The following is a 21599-nucleotide window of genomic DNA, read 5'->3' as shown; positions in this document are numbered from 1 at the left end:
GCTCTATGGTGACCTAGATGTGAAGGAAATCCAAAAAAAAGGGATATATGGATATAGATAGCTGATTTTCTTTGCTGTACAGTAGAAACTAACACAACATTGAAAAGCATCTATACTCCAATAAAAATTAAGTTAAAAAAATAAAATACTATTTGAAACAAAGAAAAAGACAACCCATCTTGCAATCACCTCAGGGTTGCTACTAAGCTCACCTCCCTCAAAAATAAGAATCCTTTAAGAAATTAATTTCCAACAGTTAAAGGAACAAATAGAACCTTCAAAACAACGTCCTCCAGATTTGGGAGCTTTTACATTTCCTTCCCACATGGAATTTAATCCCAAGATAGCATTTTCTTAATATGGCTGTAACATCTAATGAGGAAGATTTGCAAACCACATCCTGATTCTTGGTATCTCAGAAAGTAGGCTCCCTAGAGCCGTGAGAACTTTACAGAGAGAACTGAAAAGTTCTCTGGCCTGTACATGCTTAAAACCATGAGGCCTTTCTGGAGGACACAGCCACCACCCTGCACTTTCGAAACCAACTAGACCAAATACACAGCTGTCAGGACCCTCTCTCCTCTCTGCAGTAACCAATCACTGAAGCCCTCAAGGGAGAGGCAAGGTACATGCACACAGCGGGGTGTCAGGCTGCGCATAAAGGACAGGGTGTGAAGCCAGCCACCCCAAACTGTCTTTATCCCCCGCATGTCTCCTCCATTCCTCTGTCACCAGAGACCAAATTCCATGGATACTGCCCACTTAATCTTGACTGCCATTTGGAAGGGAGCAGCAGACAATTCCTAATTCCACTGATTCCTAATTCCAAGATCATAGAGAGAGGACAGTGCCTTTAATTAGTGCTCATGCATGGTCTAATTGGACTTCTCAGGTGGCTCAGTGGTAAAGAAGCTGCCTACCAATGCAGGAGATGCATGAGTCTCGGATGTGATTCCTGGCTCAGGAAGATCCCCTAGAGAAGGAAATGGCAACTGATTCCAGAATTCTTGGAGGGAAAATCCCATGAACAGAGGAGCCTGACAGGCTACACAGTCCATGGGGTGGCAAAAAGTCAACTGAGCACATACACATACACACACACATGGTCTAAACAGTGTGGCCCAAGGACAAGAGTGGAGACTATGTAGTGGCTTTCAGGTAACTTCTGGGCACAGGACAGCACGGTGATGGGTTTGATCACAGGGAGAACCTTCTAAAAGGACCTGCCCATTGGTTACTCCCTCCTTAACTGTACCACGTCCACTCTCCCACAGCCCACTGGATAAGACTATGCAATGATCCCCATGGTCCTCCACCTTCATCTCTCACTGCTCAGCCCATCTCATCCTGGGTCTGGCCACATTACCCCACCTACTTTCCAAACATGCAGTATTGTTTTCTACCTCCAGGCTTTACCAGCACAGCTCCATCTTTAAATGCTTTTCCCTGATGTATCTGTCTAACACATACCTGTCTACCTTTCAAGATGCATGTGACATCTCCTCTCTTCAGTCTCTCTTTTTTAAATTTATTTTAAAAATTTTCTATCTTTATTAAGTAAGTAATTTAAATGTTAATAATTTTTATTGAAGTATAGTTGATTTACAATGTTATATTATTTTCAGTTGTACACCATTCAATATTTCTATATACTCCATTTAAAGCTATATATTTAAAATTAAAATAAAATGGATGTCATTATTTTGATTAGGTGACTGCAACTGTCCAAACTCCAGTCTACAGCACACGTTGCATAAGATGCCCATAAAAACATTTTAGTGTTGTATCATTCTTATGAAGTAGTTTCAGTGGACAGTCACACCAGCCTATCACATAAATTCATTATTTAAGCAGAATAATGATAATCACAGTAATAATTCCCTTTCTCCCCAACATTTTATTATGAAAATTTTCAAATATTCATGAAGGCTGAAATATTCATGTGATGACACCCACACATCCATCCCCTAGGTTCTATAATTAACATTCTTCCACATCTGTTTCATTACATAGCTATCTATTCATCCATCTATCCAGCCACAAGTCCATCTTATTTTTGAGGCAAATAACTCTAAGCTTCAGTGCTCTACAGATTACCAGTGAATACACAGCATCTCTTTCAGGAAATTTCTGAACATGTTTCACCATGTACATATTCACATGGAATCTGCATTAATTCAATAGATATTTCTTAACTATTAATGTGTGTGGGGTCCTGGGTAAGGTGCTGAGGATGACACTGAGATTAGTAAGACATGTCTCTCATCTTTAAGAAATTTAAAGTAGGAAAGCGGTGATGTCATCCAGTGTGATAAATGCTGTGGGAGCAACTCAAGACGCAGTGAGGATGAAAACGCACTTCCATACTGCACGTTATAAATATCCCTCCTGCTGGGGCAGGGACCCTGAGCCAGCTTCTTTCTTCCAGTGACAGTTACTGAAATAATGTTTTCTGATTATATACGTAATATAACAAACTGGCCAATGTAGAACAGTAGGGGGGAAATTTGGTAGCCATTTCAGAGAAAACCCCTTAGGAACAATTTTATGTATTTCAAGTGATTTTTCTATACTTGTTAGCTAAGGTCTTTAAAAATTGGGATCATGGGTATCATTAGTTTTTAATCCTGTGATGATTTTACATAATATTAAACATACATTTGGGGCTTCCCTGGTGGCTCAGATGGTAAAGAATCTGCCTGCAATGCAGGAGACCCAGGTTCGATTCCTGGGTTGGGAAGATTCCCTGGAGAAGGAAATGGCAACCCACTCCCATATTCTTGCCTGGGAAGTTCCTCTCTTTGAGGAGTCTGGCGGGCTACAGTCCATAGGGTCGCAAAGAGTTGTACAGGACTGAGTGACCAACACTTTCACTTTCACACATACATTTATTCCTTGTTACTAAATAAACTTCTAAAATACAATACTGACCGCTGACAATGGATACTTCTTATGGATGCGTCACTTACTGTTGTACTAATCTCATCCTGTGAAACATGTTGTTTTCAGTTGTCACTTCTGAAGTAACACTTACAGTTGTCACTTCTGTAAGTAGGATGAGTGTCTGCCACTCTGTCTCTGTGGGTACAATTATCTCTATCTCCTCATAGGATGTGGGTCTCCAGACGGCGTCCCACTGCAGAGGGCTTCATCCATTGTCACCCTCTTTTTTTTCAAACTGCTTATTTAATATTGGACTCTAGTTGATGAACAATGTTGTGGCAGTCTCAGACTGAGTGAAGTCAGTCACCACCTTCTCACCGACACTGCCCGCCCCCACATGAATGTACCCCCAACTGTGTGATAGGTGAAAATGACATCTATTTTAAAAAATTCATTATTTCTTTGAGAAATTAGGTTGAACATGTTTTTTTGGCTGCTTGCCAATGTACATACACAAAAATAATTTTCAAGGGCATGTTACACATGAAAAAGATTCCCAGAACACAGCCAGGGGTTACTGAGTGTCCAGGAGGAGCAGGGAAGAACAGGGGATGCCCACCCCCGTGAGTGGCACCTACTCACCAGCTTGGTGATGCCTCCATGGCGTCTCACCACCCGCCGGGCTCTCTTAAACTTGGCAACATTCGCAATTGTCTCAGCTGCCAAGCATTTCAGACTCTTATGTGGAGAATCAAGTATATTAACCATAACTGGTAAGCCCCCAAGGTCAACAATATTACGTCTGATTTGAGGATTATGACTGATTTCCTTCAGGATTTTTAATGAACCAATCTAAATGAGAAGAAAAAGTTACACATGAATGGGTGCTTAATGCAGAACCAGTGCTATATTTTTTAAAAATTCAAAGTCTACCTAAAATCCTTCCCCAATTAAGTTTTTTAAGGGAACTGTTCCTATTCCCAGGTGTTATACACATCCCCCAATTCCCCGCATTTTCCTGCAGTTAAATAAACAAACATTCATCATTTAAGAAGCATAAGCTAATGGAAAGGAGCCAAAAAGACAAGGAAGAAAAACAGAGAGTCAACAAGGGTAGCTAATTGCAATAGAAATGAGTTATCAGTAAAAAAAAAAAAAAAAGACCAGCAACATGCAACAGGAAGGGCAGATGCCCAGCACTGAGAAGAGAAGCACATGAAGAGACGCAGAAGCACGTGTGTATCAAGGCTCCTCATCCACTGTGATCAAGACACTCACCTTACATTTGACTTCATCTGTCTCAAGTAAATTTATTAAAACTTCAAGGCCTCCAACATCCCTGATCGCCAACTGGCAGGTCTCTTGTGCTAAGTTAAAATCCTTCATTGAACACAACGCAATCACGGTAGCCGTCTGATTTCCTCCCTGCAAAGACCCAAGGCCACAGAAAGGTTAAATAAGATCACGCTCCCACAGAAATTTACTAAACACTGATGAATCCACGAACTGGCAAGTGCGTGTCTCCATACACAGCATGTTTAGTTTTTTAGAATTCTCTGAGTAGGTTATAATTTGTTAAATGGATCATGCTGAGCTAAAGCACAAGAAAGCTGTCCAGGGTGTCATAAAACATTATTCCAATTAAGAGTCGCCGTGTTAAGGTGGTCTGTCTGCTTTAAACAGCTACAAAATCAGGTGGAATTACAATATGAAAAAGAGCCAGGGGCAAGCCTTGAGAGAGATTCTGAGGAAGGTGAGGTTTACGTGGGGTTACAGGCAGTCCCTGAGCTGTGTGTGCTGCAGCGCAAACTGTGTCTGAGGATTATTCTTACAGATGTTCACAGAATAGTCTAGAACACAGAAAACGTGAATAAAGCAAACTGCCTGGTAGGCAGCACAGTGATCCACGTGGGATGGAGAATAAGCAGGGTGAGGCTGTGAGGCTGGGAAACAGGAAGTGATTCCACTAAAACCTGGGAACCAATGGGTGGACTGAAGGAGAGAAAAAGGTCGTTTCACTGTCATGAATGAGATGCTGGCCCAACAACGTGCAAATCAACGTCTGTTTAGCTAATCACCACATGTAAAGAGCAGTGGGGAACAGCTTCTTCAAAAAATCCCAGAGACATAATTTTTTAAATGATGATCAATGAATCAGGCCTGCTAGGAAATTAAATAAGAATTCATTGCTGCAATTAAGTAACATCCACTGATCATTAATGCTTTGAAAACTTTTTAAGAACATAGCATATATTACTTCTACATACATATATTACTGCTACTGCTATTGAGAGTGCTGCTAAATAACAGTTCCCGAAATAGTTAATAAGACAGAAAAGCAATACTTCTAATGGAGCCAAGAAAAAGCTATTTTATGCAAAAGGTGTTCATAAAAGACAGCCTTGGGTTTATATGTCAAAACACAATAGCAATGGCTTAAATACATCTTTTTCTTTTTTTGAGGGAAGACATCTTCAAATTATATTTACTATCATTTGCTAATCATGGCTTTACATTGCTATATATTATATATATATTTTATACATTATATGTGTAGGTAGATAGACTTAGCACAAAAAAACGGAAACTATACTCAAGCTTCCCACCTTCATATCATGCAAATACACACATGCCAATCCTCCTATAAATTCAACACAATATGCTCATAACTAAAGTGGGATCTGTAGAGGGTGAGCATCAAAAAGTGAAGAAGGAAATGTTTAGGTTTCAGAGACTCTACTTGCTTCCGGAATATACCCTCCATGTCTCTAAAAGTGCTCTGAATGACATTTCTGCTTTTCCTTCTAATTTTCCCTCTGGGTAATCTAGGCTGTCTTCTATATTCAAGACTAAGTTTAGAATGACAAGAGGCTTAATTTTATTACTTACATTTAAAATAATAAGTTTTGTTCTTAGAGGTTTTAGCATCTTTTTCTCAATAACAAGAGAAATTTTAAAGCCACCAATTCTCCCACAGTTGGTTTTAAAACATAAAGCACTGCGTCCTCTATCATTACTGTCAGTATCATGAACCCCCTGTTTGGGACACAGGACCCCACACACCAGTTCCTCTGGTGCCTCTCTTAGAAAAAGGTAGATATTTTGTAAACCATAAGAGAGAATCAAAATACTAACTGTAATTAACTAAGGAAAATAACATAGAAAAAAGAAAAGCAAAGAAGATAAGAGAAACAAGGCTCTTTTTCTGAATTTAAATGGTGAAAAGGAGGCAGAAAGTTCTTCCCAGGCACCTGCAGGAACAGAGCTGGATTCTTAGATTAAAGGTTGGACAATGGAAGCTGAGAGCCTCAGATCAAGAGGATTCTTCAGGCAGCAGCTTCAGACTCAGCGCAAGCAGGAGTCTGAGCAGGAAGCAAGTAGTTGTCCAACAACATGTCCTGCCCCGGTCAGGCCAGGAAAGTCCTTCCCACCAGGTCCAACTCCCTGAAGAATTTCTGTCCTGCTATTCCCAGTCATACATGATGAGGAACCTTCCTGACTCCCTACTCCTGCATCGAGTTTCTTTGGTAGCAGTTTTCTGCTTAGACATTCAGCACCAGCTTGGCTTCCTCTTTCAAGTTCTTTTCATTTTTCTCTTGTAGAGTATTTCCACCTTTTGAGTTTTACTTCATTATTTACACTATAACGGATGACATAAACTTTTAAAAGTCATGTAATTGCAGCTGATGCCCAAAACATAAGATCTTGTATTTTGCTGAACTATCTTCAGGCCAATTTTGAAACCAAATGATGGAAAATATACATTTATCATTAAGTAGTTAGATCTTTATAGAAAAAATTTTTTTTTTCTGTAAATCATCAGCTTTTTCTGAAAATCTGGAAACATATTCATAGGCTTGAGGGATTTTTTTTAGAACAGTTTTTTATGAGGGAAAGTTAGTTTTTCCACATTTCAGGATTTACTTCTACTCTTGTCACTGACCACATTCCCCAAAGGATTATAAATCTTTCAGAATGAATACCAGCAGATGGGAGCCAAAATATTCAATGTACAGAGCCACAAACGTTAGCCAATTGCTATTCTTTAAATACCAGCTATGTCGAAGGATTTTCAAATGTCCATTCTACTTTGACCAGACGCCATAAACATCTTACTGAAGAGTAGTACAAATATACAAATATGCTCCTTTTAAATTAAATCTTCCCGAGAATGTAATTAGTTGCCAATACTTATTTTCACATTTTATCATGGATTTACGTTTGTAAGGCTTTTTAAGAGCTGGAGAAAAACACAGTAAAGTATTATTTTACTAGCTTCTGAAGGGTTTTGAAGAATGCTTCCAATAAGCTTTTCCGTGTCTTGAATTAATGCAATTCCTTTGCTAGTTGTCCTCCTTCCCCTCCTGCTTCTTAAACATCTCCAACCTCTGCCCACCTTCAGATATTTTACAGTTCATGCTCCTTCCCATGACCAGCAGGCCCTCATTCGTGGTTGCAATCACGCTTCAAACATGACGAGACAAGATGAATGTTGCTTCTCGCTTTTCTCAAAATTTCTTCTTAAAAGATGAATAGAGGATTTTTTAAAAATAATAATAATAAAAATGTTTTCCTGGACTTAAATAAAACTTTTGAAATAAGTATTACCCCATCCAGTATAGAGTAATATCCTCCCTTACTGCTGATAAAGAAGCAATACACATTGTCTAAGCTGAGATGAAGAATGTATTCAGGAGTAAAACAGAGAGAAAGCTGCCTGAAATCACTTTTGTATTCTTTCATTCAACAAATTTGCTTACTATTTACTTAGCTACTTGCCAAGTCTGATGCCAGGCCCTGGAGACATCCTGGGAAACAAAAACAGACTTGGGCTCTGCTTTTATGGAGCTCACAGTTTAGTAGAGAAGACCGATTTTAATTTTCTAAAGTCCATCCCGGTGAACGGAAACTTTAAGTCTGAGCAGTGCCGTAAGGGAATGGGGCATAGGGCCAGGGAAACCCACACCAGGGAGGCTTTAACCAGGCCAGGGGGCATCAGGGAAGGTTCCCCTGAGGAAAGAATGCCTGGGCTGAGGTCTGGACAGAAAGCAGGCTCAGGTGATTCATCAGGCGCTGTAACGGCTTCGAGTGACCCAGTTCAGGAAAGGATGCCAGAGTTGGCAGACGGCACTGTGATGGCAGACACACTCCCAGGGTCATCCCTCCTGGAGTCCTGTGAGACCCAGGAAGACAGCGCGGTGGGCAGGGGTGGCAAGGGGAGCAGAGATCCCTCTGTTCCTGTCCCCACCGTCCACAATCAGAAGGCGGGGGTGAGACCTGGTGTGGTGACGCAACCATCACAGCCATCCAACTGGCGTCCAAGGTCCTCAGCATTTTTTCCTCCAAACATGCCACTCACCAAGCAAGAGCCATGACCCCTGCCAACTACTGTTTATTAATGATGACAGGGAGGCAGGCACCCAGCGCGGAGCTTGGCTCAGAGACACTCTTCATCTCTCAGGAGCAGAAACGGTCGAGAGTCAGAGCCCTGAGTGAGCAGCACAGAACCACATAAGTTGAGGTAGTAAAACATATCGCTTTGCCTTCTGTTTATTTGCAGACTGATTTTATGCTGAGATTCGGCACTCATAAACCTGGGCTGCAAGAGATGAGACTCAAAAGGAAACTGCAAGGAAAAAGAGAAAATACTGTTGCAGAAGAAAAAAGAAATTAGGCTCAGATTGTTGGATTGCAGGCTTGCTAAGAATTTTATTTTATTTTTTTTGGTCAGGAATGGTTAAGGAACAATGCAAGGATTCCCTACACATTCTTTTTAAATCACCATGGAACATTTACAGAAATTGATAATTTACTGGAATGTTACTTCAATGAGGAAAAATCTGTAGGAAATTTAACAGTCATTCTAGAAAGATTCACAAGAGTGAACTGAATCATTATGATAATAAAAGTAGCTCAGTAAAGTGACTGGATACAAAGGCAATATTCAAAAATGAGTAGCTCCCCACACACTGAGAGTAACAAATCAAAATATGTAATTTGAAAAAAGTTCCCATGCCAGTATTGGCAAAATAATAGTAGTAAAAATATCTATCAGTGAATCTCACAAGAAATGTGTTGCAAATATATGCAGGAAAAGCTATGAAGTTTTACTGAAGTATATTAAAGATTAAATAAGTGAATGGTCATACCATATTATACCATACCATACCATATTATTTCCTAATAGGATAATTCAACATTATTAAAACTGTAATTTATCCAAAAATAATTTACAAATAAATGTAAGCCAACCAAAATCCTAGCATCGTTTTTTAGCTTTTTTAAAAAAAATCTTGGTTCTGGACTCATTGTCAAGATGATCTGGAATGGAAAATATGCAAAAAGTAGTTTTAAATATTTTAAGAAAACTCTCTGGCCAAATATTTAAATATACCAAAGCTATAATAATTAAAACAGCATGGGAACATCCAAATAAATCAATGTAGGAAAACCTAGACATAAACCCTTAAAGTGAAATGACAATATTTGATAAAAGAAGCAACTCAGATCACTGAAGGAAAGAGAGGATGAACCTGTCTTCAGACTTTGACATATGACAAATTGAGAGAAATCTGCATATAACAAAGGATTGATTTGCATCAAGAATCAAAAGACAACCACACAGGAAAACAGGCAAGGTACACAATATGACTATTTGACATATGAAAACTGTATCAATCTCACTAACAATCAGGAACATGCAAATTCACATAAGATACATTTTTTCCCCTATAAAACAAAAAAAGACTGCGGATTAAAATTTATAACAGTAAATCCTCAGTGAGTAATTTTAACACCCTGGGAAGATTTTAAAGACTATCAATGCCCAGACCCCATTCCAAACCAATTCAATCCAAACTTCCATGAATGGTACCTGTGCATCAGGTCTTTGTTTTGTTAAGAGCTGGGTTTTTGATTTCATTGTGTCTGAGGTTGTAAACCTTTGATGTTATTACTGATTGAGTGTAAATGGATGTTTACTTTCCAAAGGGAGTTATCAAAAATTTTTTATGTGGTTGATTACTTTTCAATATATTTCCCTCTAAAATAAAATAAAAAATGCAGAACTTCTCCAACTTCACTGTGCATATATTCTTTTTTAAAAAACACACCTTTACTGAGGTATAATTGATATGCAAAAATACTACATATATTTGATGCACACATTTAATGAAGATGGACACATTCATATACCTGTGAAACCAGTACCACAATCAAGGCAATTAATATACTCATCAACTCCCAAAGTTTCTTTATGCCTCCCCACTTATTGTACACTAATACACGTAGCACGCAAGCAATTCTATTTCACACGCAAGCAATTCTATTTCAAACAATTCATCCTATGGAAATACATACAACGTCCAAAGCATATGTAAAAACATTTGCGGCTGCACTGTTAGAACAAAAACTGATTTGGGGAGAAAACCTAAAAGGTTACCAACAAGGGAATTGTTAAATTACTGATATATGTATAATGAAATACTATGGAGCAGTTAAAAGGAGTAAGGTAGATATGAAAGATCACCAAGACATAGTATGAAATATTGAGACAAAAGATACACTGTAGAATCACAGTCCGACTTCATTTTATGTATAAAAGTTACATATGTGTATGTATATACACAAACATCTGGAGGGCATTCACTTTTATTCTTTTGCATGGCTTGAATAGGTACAATGAGTATATGTCAATGTGTTATTTTATAATATTCTAAACACAGAGGAGATAAAGGATGGACCAGAAGAGGAACACAAGCCTCTGCTAGGCTCTGTGTGTCACGGAAGTATCAGCAGGGCATGGCCAGCCAGACCAAGAGTTGGATTAGGATCCACAGCCCCTGCCAGCAGGAAACTCAAAGGCTAGTGGATGAAAAAGGGACAGAGGAGTTCTAGATATATGTGAAATGAAACATCATTTATACCAAATCTGGTACCTCCTACTCCTCAACCCCTACACTTAGAAATTCTTCAGCATTCAAACTTCTGTAACATGTGTTTTTAACCCAAAAAAGTGAAGCAATCCACTGTGTTACATAAATCGGGAACTAGACAAAAACTTCTTTTCTCTATTTAGCCTCTGAAATAGCTTTGGGTTGGAGGCATGCTTTGAGGAATAAAAAAATATTGCTGTTGCAAACACATCAGTCAGCAAATTTCCTGAACAGATCTGTTACATTTTCAGATCATTACACAAAACTGCCTTAGATATCAATATTCTTTCTAATCAAAAATCATATGAATTGCTAGATGGCAGTGTGTATGCTCTAATTATGCTCTAGCTGGACTAGTTAGTGGTACGTGTTCTTGAGAGAATGAATAGAGTTAAACCTTAAGAGACCTCCCTAGAGATTTTTCATATTGTCATTTTTCAGTAGTTAAGTGTATGTGATTGTATAATGCGAGCTAGGGGCCATACACATGGTTATGATTCAGTGGTGTATTTACCATACCCATATAGTTAGCGTTGCCTTTTCTCCACTCTTTTTAATTTATGATTGCCCTGGGGCAAAGCAAGTTTAAAGCTCAAAAACTGAAAATACGTTACTGTTGCATCTATAAAGCTCAGAAGGTGAGGCCCCTTCGCCACTTCCACCATCTCTTATAAAAATAAAAGATGACTAATCCTTTCCTAGTGGGCATTATACAAGTCACACACATCTCAAACTGAATAAGTAAAATTCTTACACTACACTATTTAGGGGCTTCTCTGGTGACTCAGACAGTAAAGAATCTGCCTGCAATGCAAGAGACCAAGGTTCAATCCCAAGTTGGGAAGGTCTCCTGGTGAAGGGAATGGCTACCCACTCCAGTATTCTCGCCTGGAGAACCCCATGGACAGTCTGACAGGCTGCAATTCATATGGTTGCAAAGAGTTGTATACAACTGAGTAGCTAACACTTCCAGGTCACACTATTTAAGAAAATGTAAATGCAGGCTCTGCTGAGTAGGAATTACATTAGACAATGGAATAGAAACATCTTCAGATGATGATCAGGTAACTTTTTTAAAAAAGTCCTCCCACTCTTTTCATCTTGGAGACTATTTTAAAAATCAACTCATAACAGTGTCAAAACATGTGTGTTAACTTAAAGCATGTTTCTCAGGAAAGTGGTACTAATTTTCCTTCTCAACTACTGGAGTTTATCTGGATGCATAGGCAGTGACCACTGTTTTCCATTTTTGGAAGATTCTTTTTAATAATAATAACACTGCACTGTCACATTCTTCTCCATCTCTTTAAGTAAAAACCTAGTGCACTCTGATACTGCCTCCCAAAAATGAACACAGAATTCCTTTGTGCAGTAGTAGTCCATGCATAACTAGTCACTTACTCAGAGTGAAAAACAGCCAAACAGGAGAGAAAATAGGAGTGTTCAACACTGAGGCCTTTGGGTCCCCTGGGCTCTGAGCTTCTGGACCGAGGGACAGAGCAACCAGGCAACGAGCAATAACCATAGACTCTGGACGCCTTCCCGGCCCACAGCCACCTTCTGTGTGGCCTGGAGTGAAGCATTTCTCAACTTTTCCACCAATGAAACAGGGATCACACTACCTGCCACTCCATCCCCAAAACCAAGTAATGGGAAAGGAATTTAATTAACTGTAATTGACACAAACTACATCAAAATTCCTCTGATGAAAAACCATATAACTCCCAGCTTCCACTTGGGAGAACTCTCTAACCAATGAAGGTCGTGTGTGTGTGTGTGTGTATGTCTATGTGTGTGTCTTAATCAATTCCTGGAAGATCATGCAGGAACTGAGCCCCACAAATGCAGTCTTTAACAAAGGTTTTCAAGTCTGAAAATGTCTTTGCCAAGAATACTCCTCCAGAGAGGAAATCGAAACATTCCAGGGAAGCAGCCTGGAAAGTCTCTTCAGAAGCCTCCTAGGATTTCTGATGGGACGTCCTCTATTAATAGATGTTGCCCTGAAGTAGAGTCCTTGTCACTGCTGAGCTGGGGGAACCACCATGGATCTTCACATCTCATGGCCTGAGGATTCAGAGCTTGTGGATACATAACAGAAGAAGAACCAGCAAGATCCTTGGCTCACGTGAAAGGTGAAACCAACACAAGTTTAATCACATAGAATAAATAAATTAGTCACTAGCTCTCACCAACACATCATGGATGGCAGGAGAGGATTAATATGTGATGCCTCACCATGATCATAAGCTGTCACTCAGCGGTCCACGCCAGCCACTCTCCGCTGAGTGACCTGTGATCAGATGCCATGGTCACCCTTCTAGAACTTGGGAACAAAGTTTGCCCCACCATCATACTCTAGGCTGATAACACACTTCTGAATTTAAAAAGCCCTTCTTTCCCCGGCCTTCATATACCTAGCTCTTCACAGTGTTAACATGTAGGAGTTATCAATTGAAGGGAAAATGACTTTATTTTTTCTCTTATTGCTTCAAACTTTAATTTTTTGTCTTCCTTTAATTAATCTTTTTAATCCACTAACAGGTTGCAAAAAATTACCAAATAAAATGTTACCCCTTTTTTAAAGATTTTTTTTTAATGTGGACCATTTTTAAAGTCCTTATTGAATTTGTTACAATATTGTTTATGTTTTCGTTTTTCGGCCACAAGGCAATGCAGGATCCTAACTCCCTGACAAGGGATCAAACACACACCTCCTGCATTGGAAGGCGAAGTCTTAACCATTGGACAGCTAGGGAAGTCCCCAGATGTTACTTTCTTTAAGATTTAAAAAAAAAAAAAACAGACCAAAAAAGCAATCTTCTTATAAGGTGGCAAACTAATATTTAAAGGCTGCCATTTAATATAAATATTTTGATTCATAAACACTGTGTTGGTTGTATGTACTAATTCAAGCACTATAGTTTCTGATTAGCTTGTTAAGAGGTCACATTGAGTCATGAATAAAAAGACACAAACAGGCCCATCTGCTCACATTTTCCTAAGCCTTTCATTCCTCTATCAAAAAGGTAACCCCATTTCTAACGAAAATTGGAGCGTCAACCCTTTATTTCCAACTACCGTATGGATCTTTCTATTTGGATATTTCACTCTCTCCAAACTTAATCTGCACCAACCCAGACCCTCCTGACAAACTGGCCTGCCTTCTCTCTTGGCCCTTTCCTGGCTGCTTCCAAGAACACTACCCCATTCCAAGGCCCCAACACTCTCCATCAGGGCCACAGGTCACTGGCTTCCGGTCTTTCCATTGGGATTCATTTTGCAAACCACCTGCTGCTGAATTCAGCTTTTTAAAGCAACGCTTTTATCTGCGCACGTCCCCAGGGATCAAAATCTCAGGTGCAGAAACAGTCATTCTGCAGGGAGGAGTTACACCTGGGGAAGTGGCCCTGGGGAACACACCCTGGATTCCTCTTGAGCAGCAAGTCCTCAAGAATAAGCCCAGAGGAACAAAGCCCTTCCCAGTAGGGCTCCAAATCTGCTTGCTGATGTCATCTCAGATGAGCCTGGCGCTACGGGGCAGAGGTCTTATCCTCAAATGACATCCCTCCAAAATGCCCACAGGGTACATAAAGCAGGATTCTAGACCTAGCCTCTGAGATCCCTTCCAGCTATCTAAAAGTTCACCAAACATTTTCTAGTCTCCTCTATGTTCTCTTGAATTTCCCTATCCTATAGTTTTAAATTCCATATCCAAACCAGCTTCAACCCACAAAGAAATGGATTCCAACAGGCTTTCAACTCTGGATCCAGAAATTCATTCTTTAGTTTTAAGGATACTTACACCAAGGCAGAGGTCCCCAACCTCTGAAATCTAATGCCTGATGATCTGAGGTGGAGCTGATATAGTAATAATAGAAATAAAGTATACAATAAATGCAATGCGCTTGAATCATCCCAAAACCATCCTCCCATTCCTGGTTCATAGAAAAACTGTCTTCCACGAAACCTTTCCCTGATGCCAAAAAAGGCTGGGGACTACTGCACTAAGACGTATGAAATGTAGATCTACTTATAATTATGATCTTTCAGCATTTTATATCATGTTACTAAAGAGTACCTGCATGCATGGGTGCTAAGTCACTTCAGTCATGTCCGATTCTTTGAGACCCTATGGACTGTAGTCCGCCAGGCTCCCCCATCCATGGGATTCTCCAGTCAAGAATCCTGGAGTGGGTTGCTGTGCCCTCCTCCAGGGGAACTGCCCAACCCAGGGATCAAACCCCTATCTCTTACGTCTCTTGCATTGGCAGGCGGGTTCTTCACCACTGGCACCACCTGGGAAGCCCAAAGAGTACCTACTTATAATAATATTAGAATACTTGTGATGAAATCCACATTTCCAAGCCACAACAACAAATCCCCCAACTCTCCTCCTATCTCACAAAGGTGTTCAATACATTTCTGATTTAGAAAAGAGTAAAATTTGCTGTACTTTTAGAGCATTAGTGTGGGGTACAGACCTTAACAACTGTCTCCCCCAGTCACTGATACTCATATATAGCAAAATATCTTTGTTGCAAGATTTTGAACCAACCATGAATGGGGAAAAGATGATATTCATACAAATGCAGCAAGGAAACAATATGTCTTCAAGGAGAAGGGGAGCAGGAAAGGGAGAAGGGGGAGCAAGAGAAGGTGGAGAAGGACACCAACAGCAGAGGGAACAGCACTATTCTCAAGGAGCTGAGAGTGAAGGATGGTCTGGCCCCTTGGGAACCTCATTTTGTCACTGTCCCTCCTGAGCAAAAGATGGAGAGGCAAGCCTTGGAGACATCCTGCAAGATTCAGAAACAAGATTAATCAGCTGTAGCTGATGAGACAGACAAGCTGTGAGAAGATAAGTATAGAAGGTAGCTGAATAAGGAACTTATTACTTCATTTAGAACTGAAGCCCAGAGTCATCAGTGATGTGGGGGAAAAGACATTGGAAGGCTGGTGAATAAAAATGCAATGTATCCATTAGTTTAAAAATTAAATCGTGTTCTAAAACTCCAGTTTAAAAGAATACACACAGATGTAAAATGTGCAAGTTGAAATGGACATGTATCAAAGCCAAATTATTAAAGACTTAGTCCCTTTATCATGTGCCAAGATCTGAGCTCATAGCTCTGGATAAATACTAAGCTGTATCACTCATTGACTTGTTTGGGTATTAATGAACTCATCAAAACTTTTTCAACAATCAGAGACATTGCTGTACTTGGAAAACGGTAAGTGAAGAGTCAGGTCAACATGAACATTTCTCTGCTGGATGAAGTTTAAATTTACATAATTTTGTAAATTACAGTATCAGGTTTATTTATTTTGAGATTACGTAGAGAGATTCAAATTTGCATTTCACAGATTTTTCATATCCTTTTGTGTCTCCACAGAAAAACATTTATCTGTGTTGAAAATCCTGAAAGCTTTTGTAGATATAGTTTTTCTTTTATTGGCTATGTTAAGAATATTTACCTGTGGGGAACTATAATAATTCCAAGCCATTTACTGTCTGGCCAAAAGGATAACATTTGCACACAAGTTACTGAGGGGTAACTTGTGTGAGTTTGAGTAGCACTTCATCAATACACACTTTCCTGAGCTGTCTGGGAGCACAACAGTGCATCTCTTTTTAATCCACCACTATATGCATTTATCCCAAATAGTTGAAAAATGCAGGCTAGTGACTCAATAATGAAACACTCTCAGCAGTGTTAATGGGGAGGATACTGTGGAGGATGCCGGGTGCCACCAACCCACGATTTGCCCCCTTATGTCTTCGGGGAGGAAATTCTTTCTGTTCTTAGCACCAGGATCAGTTACACTCATTGGCAAGGGGGTTGTTTTTACCTTGTGATGGAAAGAGTCCCTCACTGTATGAACTCACTGTATTTCTTCCTTTTATTGGTTACCAGAATCTTAAAGCAAAAGCCAAAGACCATCTGTGCAGGTCATTAGACTCCCCACCTTATGTTGTTTATAATAATAATGTGCAATAGAAAGAATTATCATTGCCAACAGGGGCTGAGCCCTTCGTGCTAAAGCACTTAGATGTGTTAGAGCTCACCTAATAGTACTAATAATCCTAAAAGGTGAGATCTTTTATCTTGCCATCTTGAACAACTAGGAGACCAAAGCTTACAGAAGACGTCCAGCACCCCCAGGGCTGCTGAGATAGTAGGCGGTGGAAGCCCAACTCAGCTGAAGACTTGTTGACATTGAAGGTCATGTCTCTAACTGCTCCATTATTCTGCCTCCTGGTCCGGCTGATGCTTCTGCTGTTCAATTCTTTATCTACTTTTATTAATGAAAAAAAGTTAACAGATCCAAATTCTATGCATAAACACCAGGGTTCTTCCAAATCTTCTTCCAGAGGCTGTGTCCAAGCCCCATTGCCTGTCTGACTCAAGTGTTGGTGGCAGAGATCACTGCGGCCAGTGTGTCCTCAGATAACACACTCCTTGTGCGTAGAGGCTATGGGTGGCCCTGTGACTCAGGAAAGGTCAGGAAGGTCTCCAGAGTCTGGACATGGCTGCCCCACCTGCAGGACTGGCCACTGTGCTGACTGGATGGTTTGTGAAGAAAGACTCCTGCCAAGGTGGGGGCAGAACTGTGGGACTGAAACGTCAGCCTGTGTGTGCTCCACAAGACTGCTTCCAAATTCCCAGCAAATGTGACTCTTCCAGATTCCAGAATAAGAAATTGGAATTCCCAGCAGTGCCCAGGAATTCCTGAAATCATGTTATTTCATATGTGTTGCTAAACTTTATTTACATGTAACTAAATAGTAAGGATGACTATAATGGTAAATTATTTCTGTAATAAACCACAAGTCTTTTTTGTGATAGAAATGCTAAAAATTTCAGAGGTTTTTTTTTAAGGAAAAAAAAGAAAACTATACATATTACATTGACATGTAAAAGTGATCTCCACCTGATATTTGATAACAGTAAACACTAGAAGAGGGAATATCACACAAAATAAATGCTAAATAAAAGCCATTTTAAGAGTTGAAAGAAAAAAGTAAGATATTTATCATTTATAAGATATTCTTAAAATATAATTTTAAAATACACAGAGCAAAGCATCAATTGTCCTATCCAATAGTCTTGATTTTTATTTCAGTACAAATATGCCAGATGTTAAAAAATTTTTTCTTTCATTTTGCATTGACATCAGTCAAATTGTTAAGAAACTTCCAAAAGCAGAGCCAAGGTGGGCATTAGGGTTTGCTTCATATACCCTCATTTTCTTTTTCAATGATGAAAATATGTTATCTGCTTGCCCTGATTCTGATTTAAGCATTGAGGTTAAATGGTTTGCTAATTATCAGTAGCTAATCAGATCGTTTGCTAATTCAGATTTTAGATCAGTTTCTGATATCATGATGGACTTGCACAACCCACATTCACATCTTCCTCACTTTGCATTTCCTCTGTTAAATTACTTGCAAAGAACAAATTGTAATACATAATATATACAATACAGTGAATATGTAAACACTGAAAAAGTGCCCAAGTACATCCAAATGGCTTACCGTTCAGATTTCCAGCAAGTTCGGCAAGGTTACAAGAATCACAGGTCAAAATTTCACATTTAATGACTTATTTTGCTTCACAAATTTGTTACTTCTTAGAACACCACTCACAGGATTTGTGTAAAGGATACGATGCATATAAATGTACCATTTATTTCTGCAAGAAAGACTCGCCATCCTGCACATACACATTCAGAGCACGGCAATGAGTGAGGCTGGCCACCTGGGCTGGGACCACTTTTCTCTCACTGGCTCCTGTCCTAATGCCTGGAAATGTCTACCTTCACCTTTGATTCTGCTGCCAGAATTTTCTTTTTCTAAACTTTATTGAGGGCTAACTGGCAAATTGAATTGTATATTTCAGCAGTCCCCAACCTTTTTAGCACCAGGGTCCAGTTTCATGGAAAACAATTTTTCCATGGACCAGGAAGGCGATGCTTTTGAGATGATTCTCGTAAGAAGCATGTAACCTGGACTCCTCACATGCAATGTTCACAATAGGGGTCGTGCTCCTATGAGAATCTAGTGCTGCCACTCACCTGACAGGTGGTGTAGCTCAAGTGGTAATGCAAGCGATAGGGAACTGCTGTAAATACAGATGAAGCTTCACTCACTAATCTGCTACTTACCTCCCGCTGTGTGCCCAGTTGCTAACAGTCCACGGCCTGACACAGGGGACCCTGATACATTGGGAATCCTTGGTGTATCTAATGTGCACAGTGTGTTGCTTTGACAACCACAAACACTGTAGAATGATTACTAAGATAATCAACTTGTCCTGCTCTCCACGATGTCAGTAGATTCCTTTGAACCCGTCATGTCTTCAGGAAGATTATCAAACTTTAACTGTCAACTTTAATTCTAATTTCCCATTTTCCCAATTTCTTGACTAATTTTTCTCAGGATTCAGGGAAACATAAAAGAATTTTCTGAGAAGAGCTTAGAACTGCAGCTGAGATGATGCCAACAGAGGAAGTGGACATATTTTTCTTTTAGGAAAAACTTTTTTAGCTTACTTATACCTACCAGACTGCTCACCTGGCGGCAGGGGGAGCTTTTCTGAATTCATGAAAATGTGCATATGGGCTGTTTGAGCTGTCAGCTTGGGATGACCTCAAAGGTACAGGAAAAGTACCCTTCAGTAATTTAGGAGTCATGTAAGTTTCTTTAAATATGCAAAGCCTAGCAAATGCAGGAGGACAAGCTGAGGTAAGTCAGAGTGTTGTTTTCATAAGGACTTCTGGGTGGTAACTTTAGACAGGGCCTAGCTATTACCAAGATTCACTGTCCAACATCAGAAATTAACATTGATCTGGGTTTGAGCAAATCATTTTCCTTGCCCCACCCCACATTCGAGGACTTAAATACAATATTATATGGGTCATTCATTTATTATTACAAAATGTTTTCACACATGGCATCTCACTTAAGAGAGTAGCAGAAACAGACCAACACATATTTTAACTACATACAATGTATCAGACACCACACCACATCTTTCAAGTGTGTTTTCTCAGTCCTTAAAATAATCCTAGAGTGGATATTACTAATTTTATTCCATGGGTCGGGAAGATTAAGACTACAAACCATAACGTTTCAACAGTCACAGATAGTTAGTGACACAATCTAGAATTCAGTCTAAATCCAATTTCAAAACCCCTTGCTCTTTCCATCATGCCATACTGCTAGTCACACAATGGTGTAAGTCACAATATCTGATGGCTGCCATGGTCCACTGCCTTCTCCCCACCTAGGGGAGAGGGCCGGTACCAGGCAGCCCAACTGCTCCATGAGGACAAATCTCACTATCCTCAGAGTAATAAGACCTTCCTATGTGCACACTTAAATAATAATAGGGATAGTTACTATCCTTACTTGAAAGAAATATATAGTAAACTTGAAAGTAGAATATATATTTTGGGGAAAAAATTTAAAATAAACATTGCAAATACAGTATAAAAGGTTTCTCTCTCACCTTCAAATATTTCACCAGCTTCTGAATTTGCCAATATTCTGATGGCAAATCTGCATTTGCTTCCTGACGATGATCAGGTTGTTCTTCATCTTCCTCACTTTCTGAGGAGCTGTCACTAATAATTTCCTCAATCTTTTCAACACTCTTGCTAGGAACAACAACATATAATAAGTATGCTTATGCTACAGTATGTTTATGTTACTATTTCAGGAACATACATTGATATGTAAGCTATGGATAAGATACCAACACCATCTGAAATGTGGATGATCTTTGTTAATGTCTATATGAGGGGATGAATAAACACATGCCTTTATAGCAGGTGCATTTCAATATTATTGCTATGGTGCAATAATAATAAAAAAAAGTAGTAAAAAATGAAAAAGGTATTAGGTAAATGATCTAAGACTCCTACTTGTCATAGTGATTAAATAACTTAAATAATGTATGGCTATTTATATTTGTTTCTTCTATTTCCTTACTTGAAATTGAATACAATTGAAAATTCAGTTTTCCAATTCCACTGGCCACATTGCAATTGCTCAACAGTCATGTATGTCTAGTGGCTACCACACAGGACAGCTCAGAAATAAACCATTTCTATTATTGCAGGAAGTTCAGCTGGGCAACACTGCCAGTGCCCCAAAGGGAAAGGCATTTATTCCCTTACCAAAGAGAGTTCACTTTATTCCACTCTGCTCTGAGGCTTTTAACTCAATATCAAGGTCATGGACACATGGAATATATTGAATTCACTCTTATTTTCTTTCTTTCTCTCTCTATCCCCCCAAGTGTGCTCTCCATAAACATCTTTTTTTCCCCCCATTTGGAAGCATAGTAGGAGGACAGGTAGTTTTCCAGTTTCATTAATTCAAAACGTTCTACCATTTTCTTAATTTCTCAAAGACTTTTTGGCACAGAGAGCTCCAATTCTTGTACTTTCAAAAGTCAGAAAGGTACAACTGTGCTCTCTGAAACACAGTGCAGTGAAATCCTGAACCAAGTGTCTGGTCCAACTGAACAAGCCACATGAACTGAGTGTCAGTTTTACGTATTCTCTTGTCCAAAAGATGTCAGGAAACCTGAATTGGTTACAAGGGAAAATCTGACAGATCAGATTAGTAGACCTGGAAGACGTTATACTAAGTGAAATTAGTCAGAGAAAAACAAATAGTATATCACTCCACTTATATGTGGAATCTCAAAACAAAACAAAACAAAAACAAGCAAAAAACAACCAAATTCATAGAAATCAGACTTGTGGTTACCA

At 39.4% G+C, this 21599-nt stretch overlaps 1 protein-coding gene across 4 annotated transcripts in view; it reads right to left on the bottom strand.

Annotated features, from left to right (window-relative positions):
* The window catches only part of ODAD2 (outer dynein arm docking complex subunit 2), a 150015-nt gene that overhangs the window by 84815 nt on the left and 43601 nt on the right, over positions 1–21599 (bottom strand). For all 4 annotated transcript variants that reach the window (XM_043884662.1, XM_043884664.1, XM_043884663.1 and 1 more), the window contains 3 exons: positions 20330–20477; positions 4162–4308; positions 3526–3735 (listed from right to left, as the gene is read on the bottom strand). In XM_043884662.1, the coding sequence (XP_043740597.1) occupies positions 3526–3735; positions 4162–4308; positions 20330–20477 (505 nt within the window). The remainder of the gene's footprint in view (positions 1–3525; positions 3736–4161; positions 4309–20329; positions 20478–21599) is intronic.

Source organism: Cervus elaphus, chromosome 23 (assembly GCF_910594005.1).
Source record: "Cervus elaphus chromosome 23, mCerEla1.1, whole genome shotgun sequence".
Classification (NCBI taxonomy): Eukaryota; Metazoa; Chordata; class Mammalia; order Artiodactyla; family Cervidae; genus Cervus; species Cervus elaphus.
This window is presented reverse-complemented; position numbering and strand designations above follow the sequence as displayed.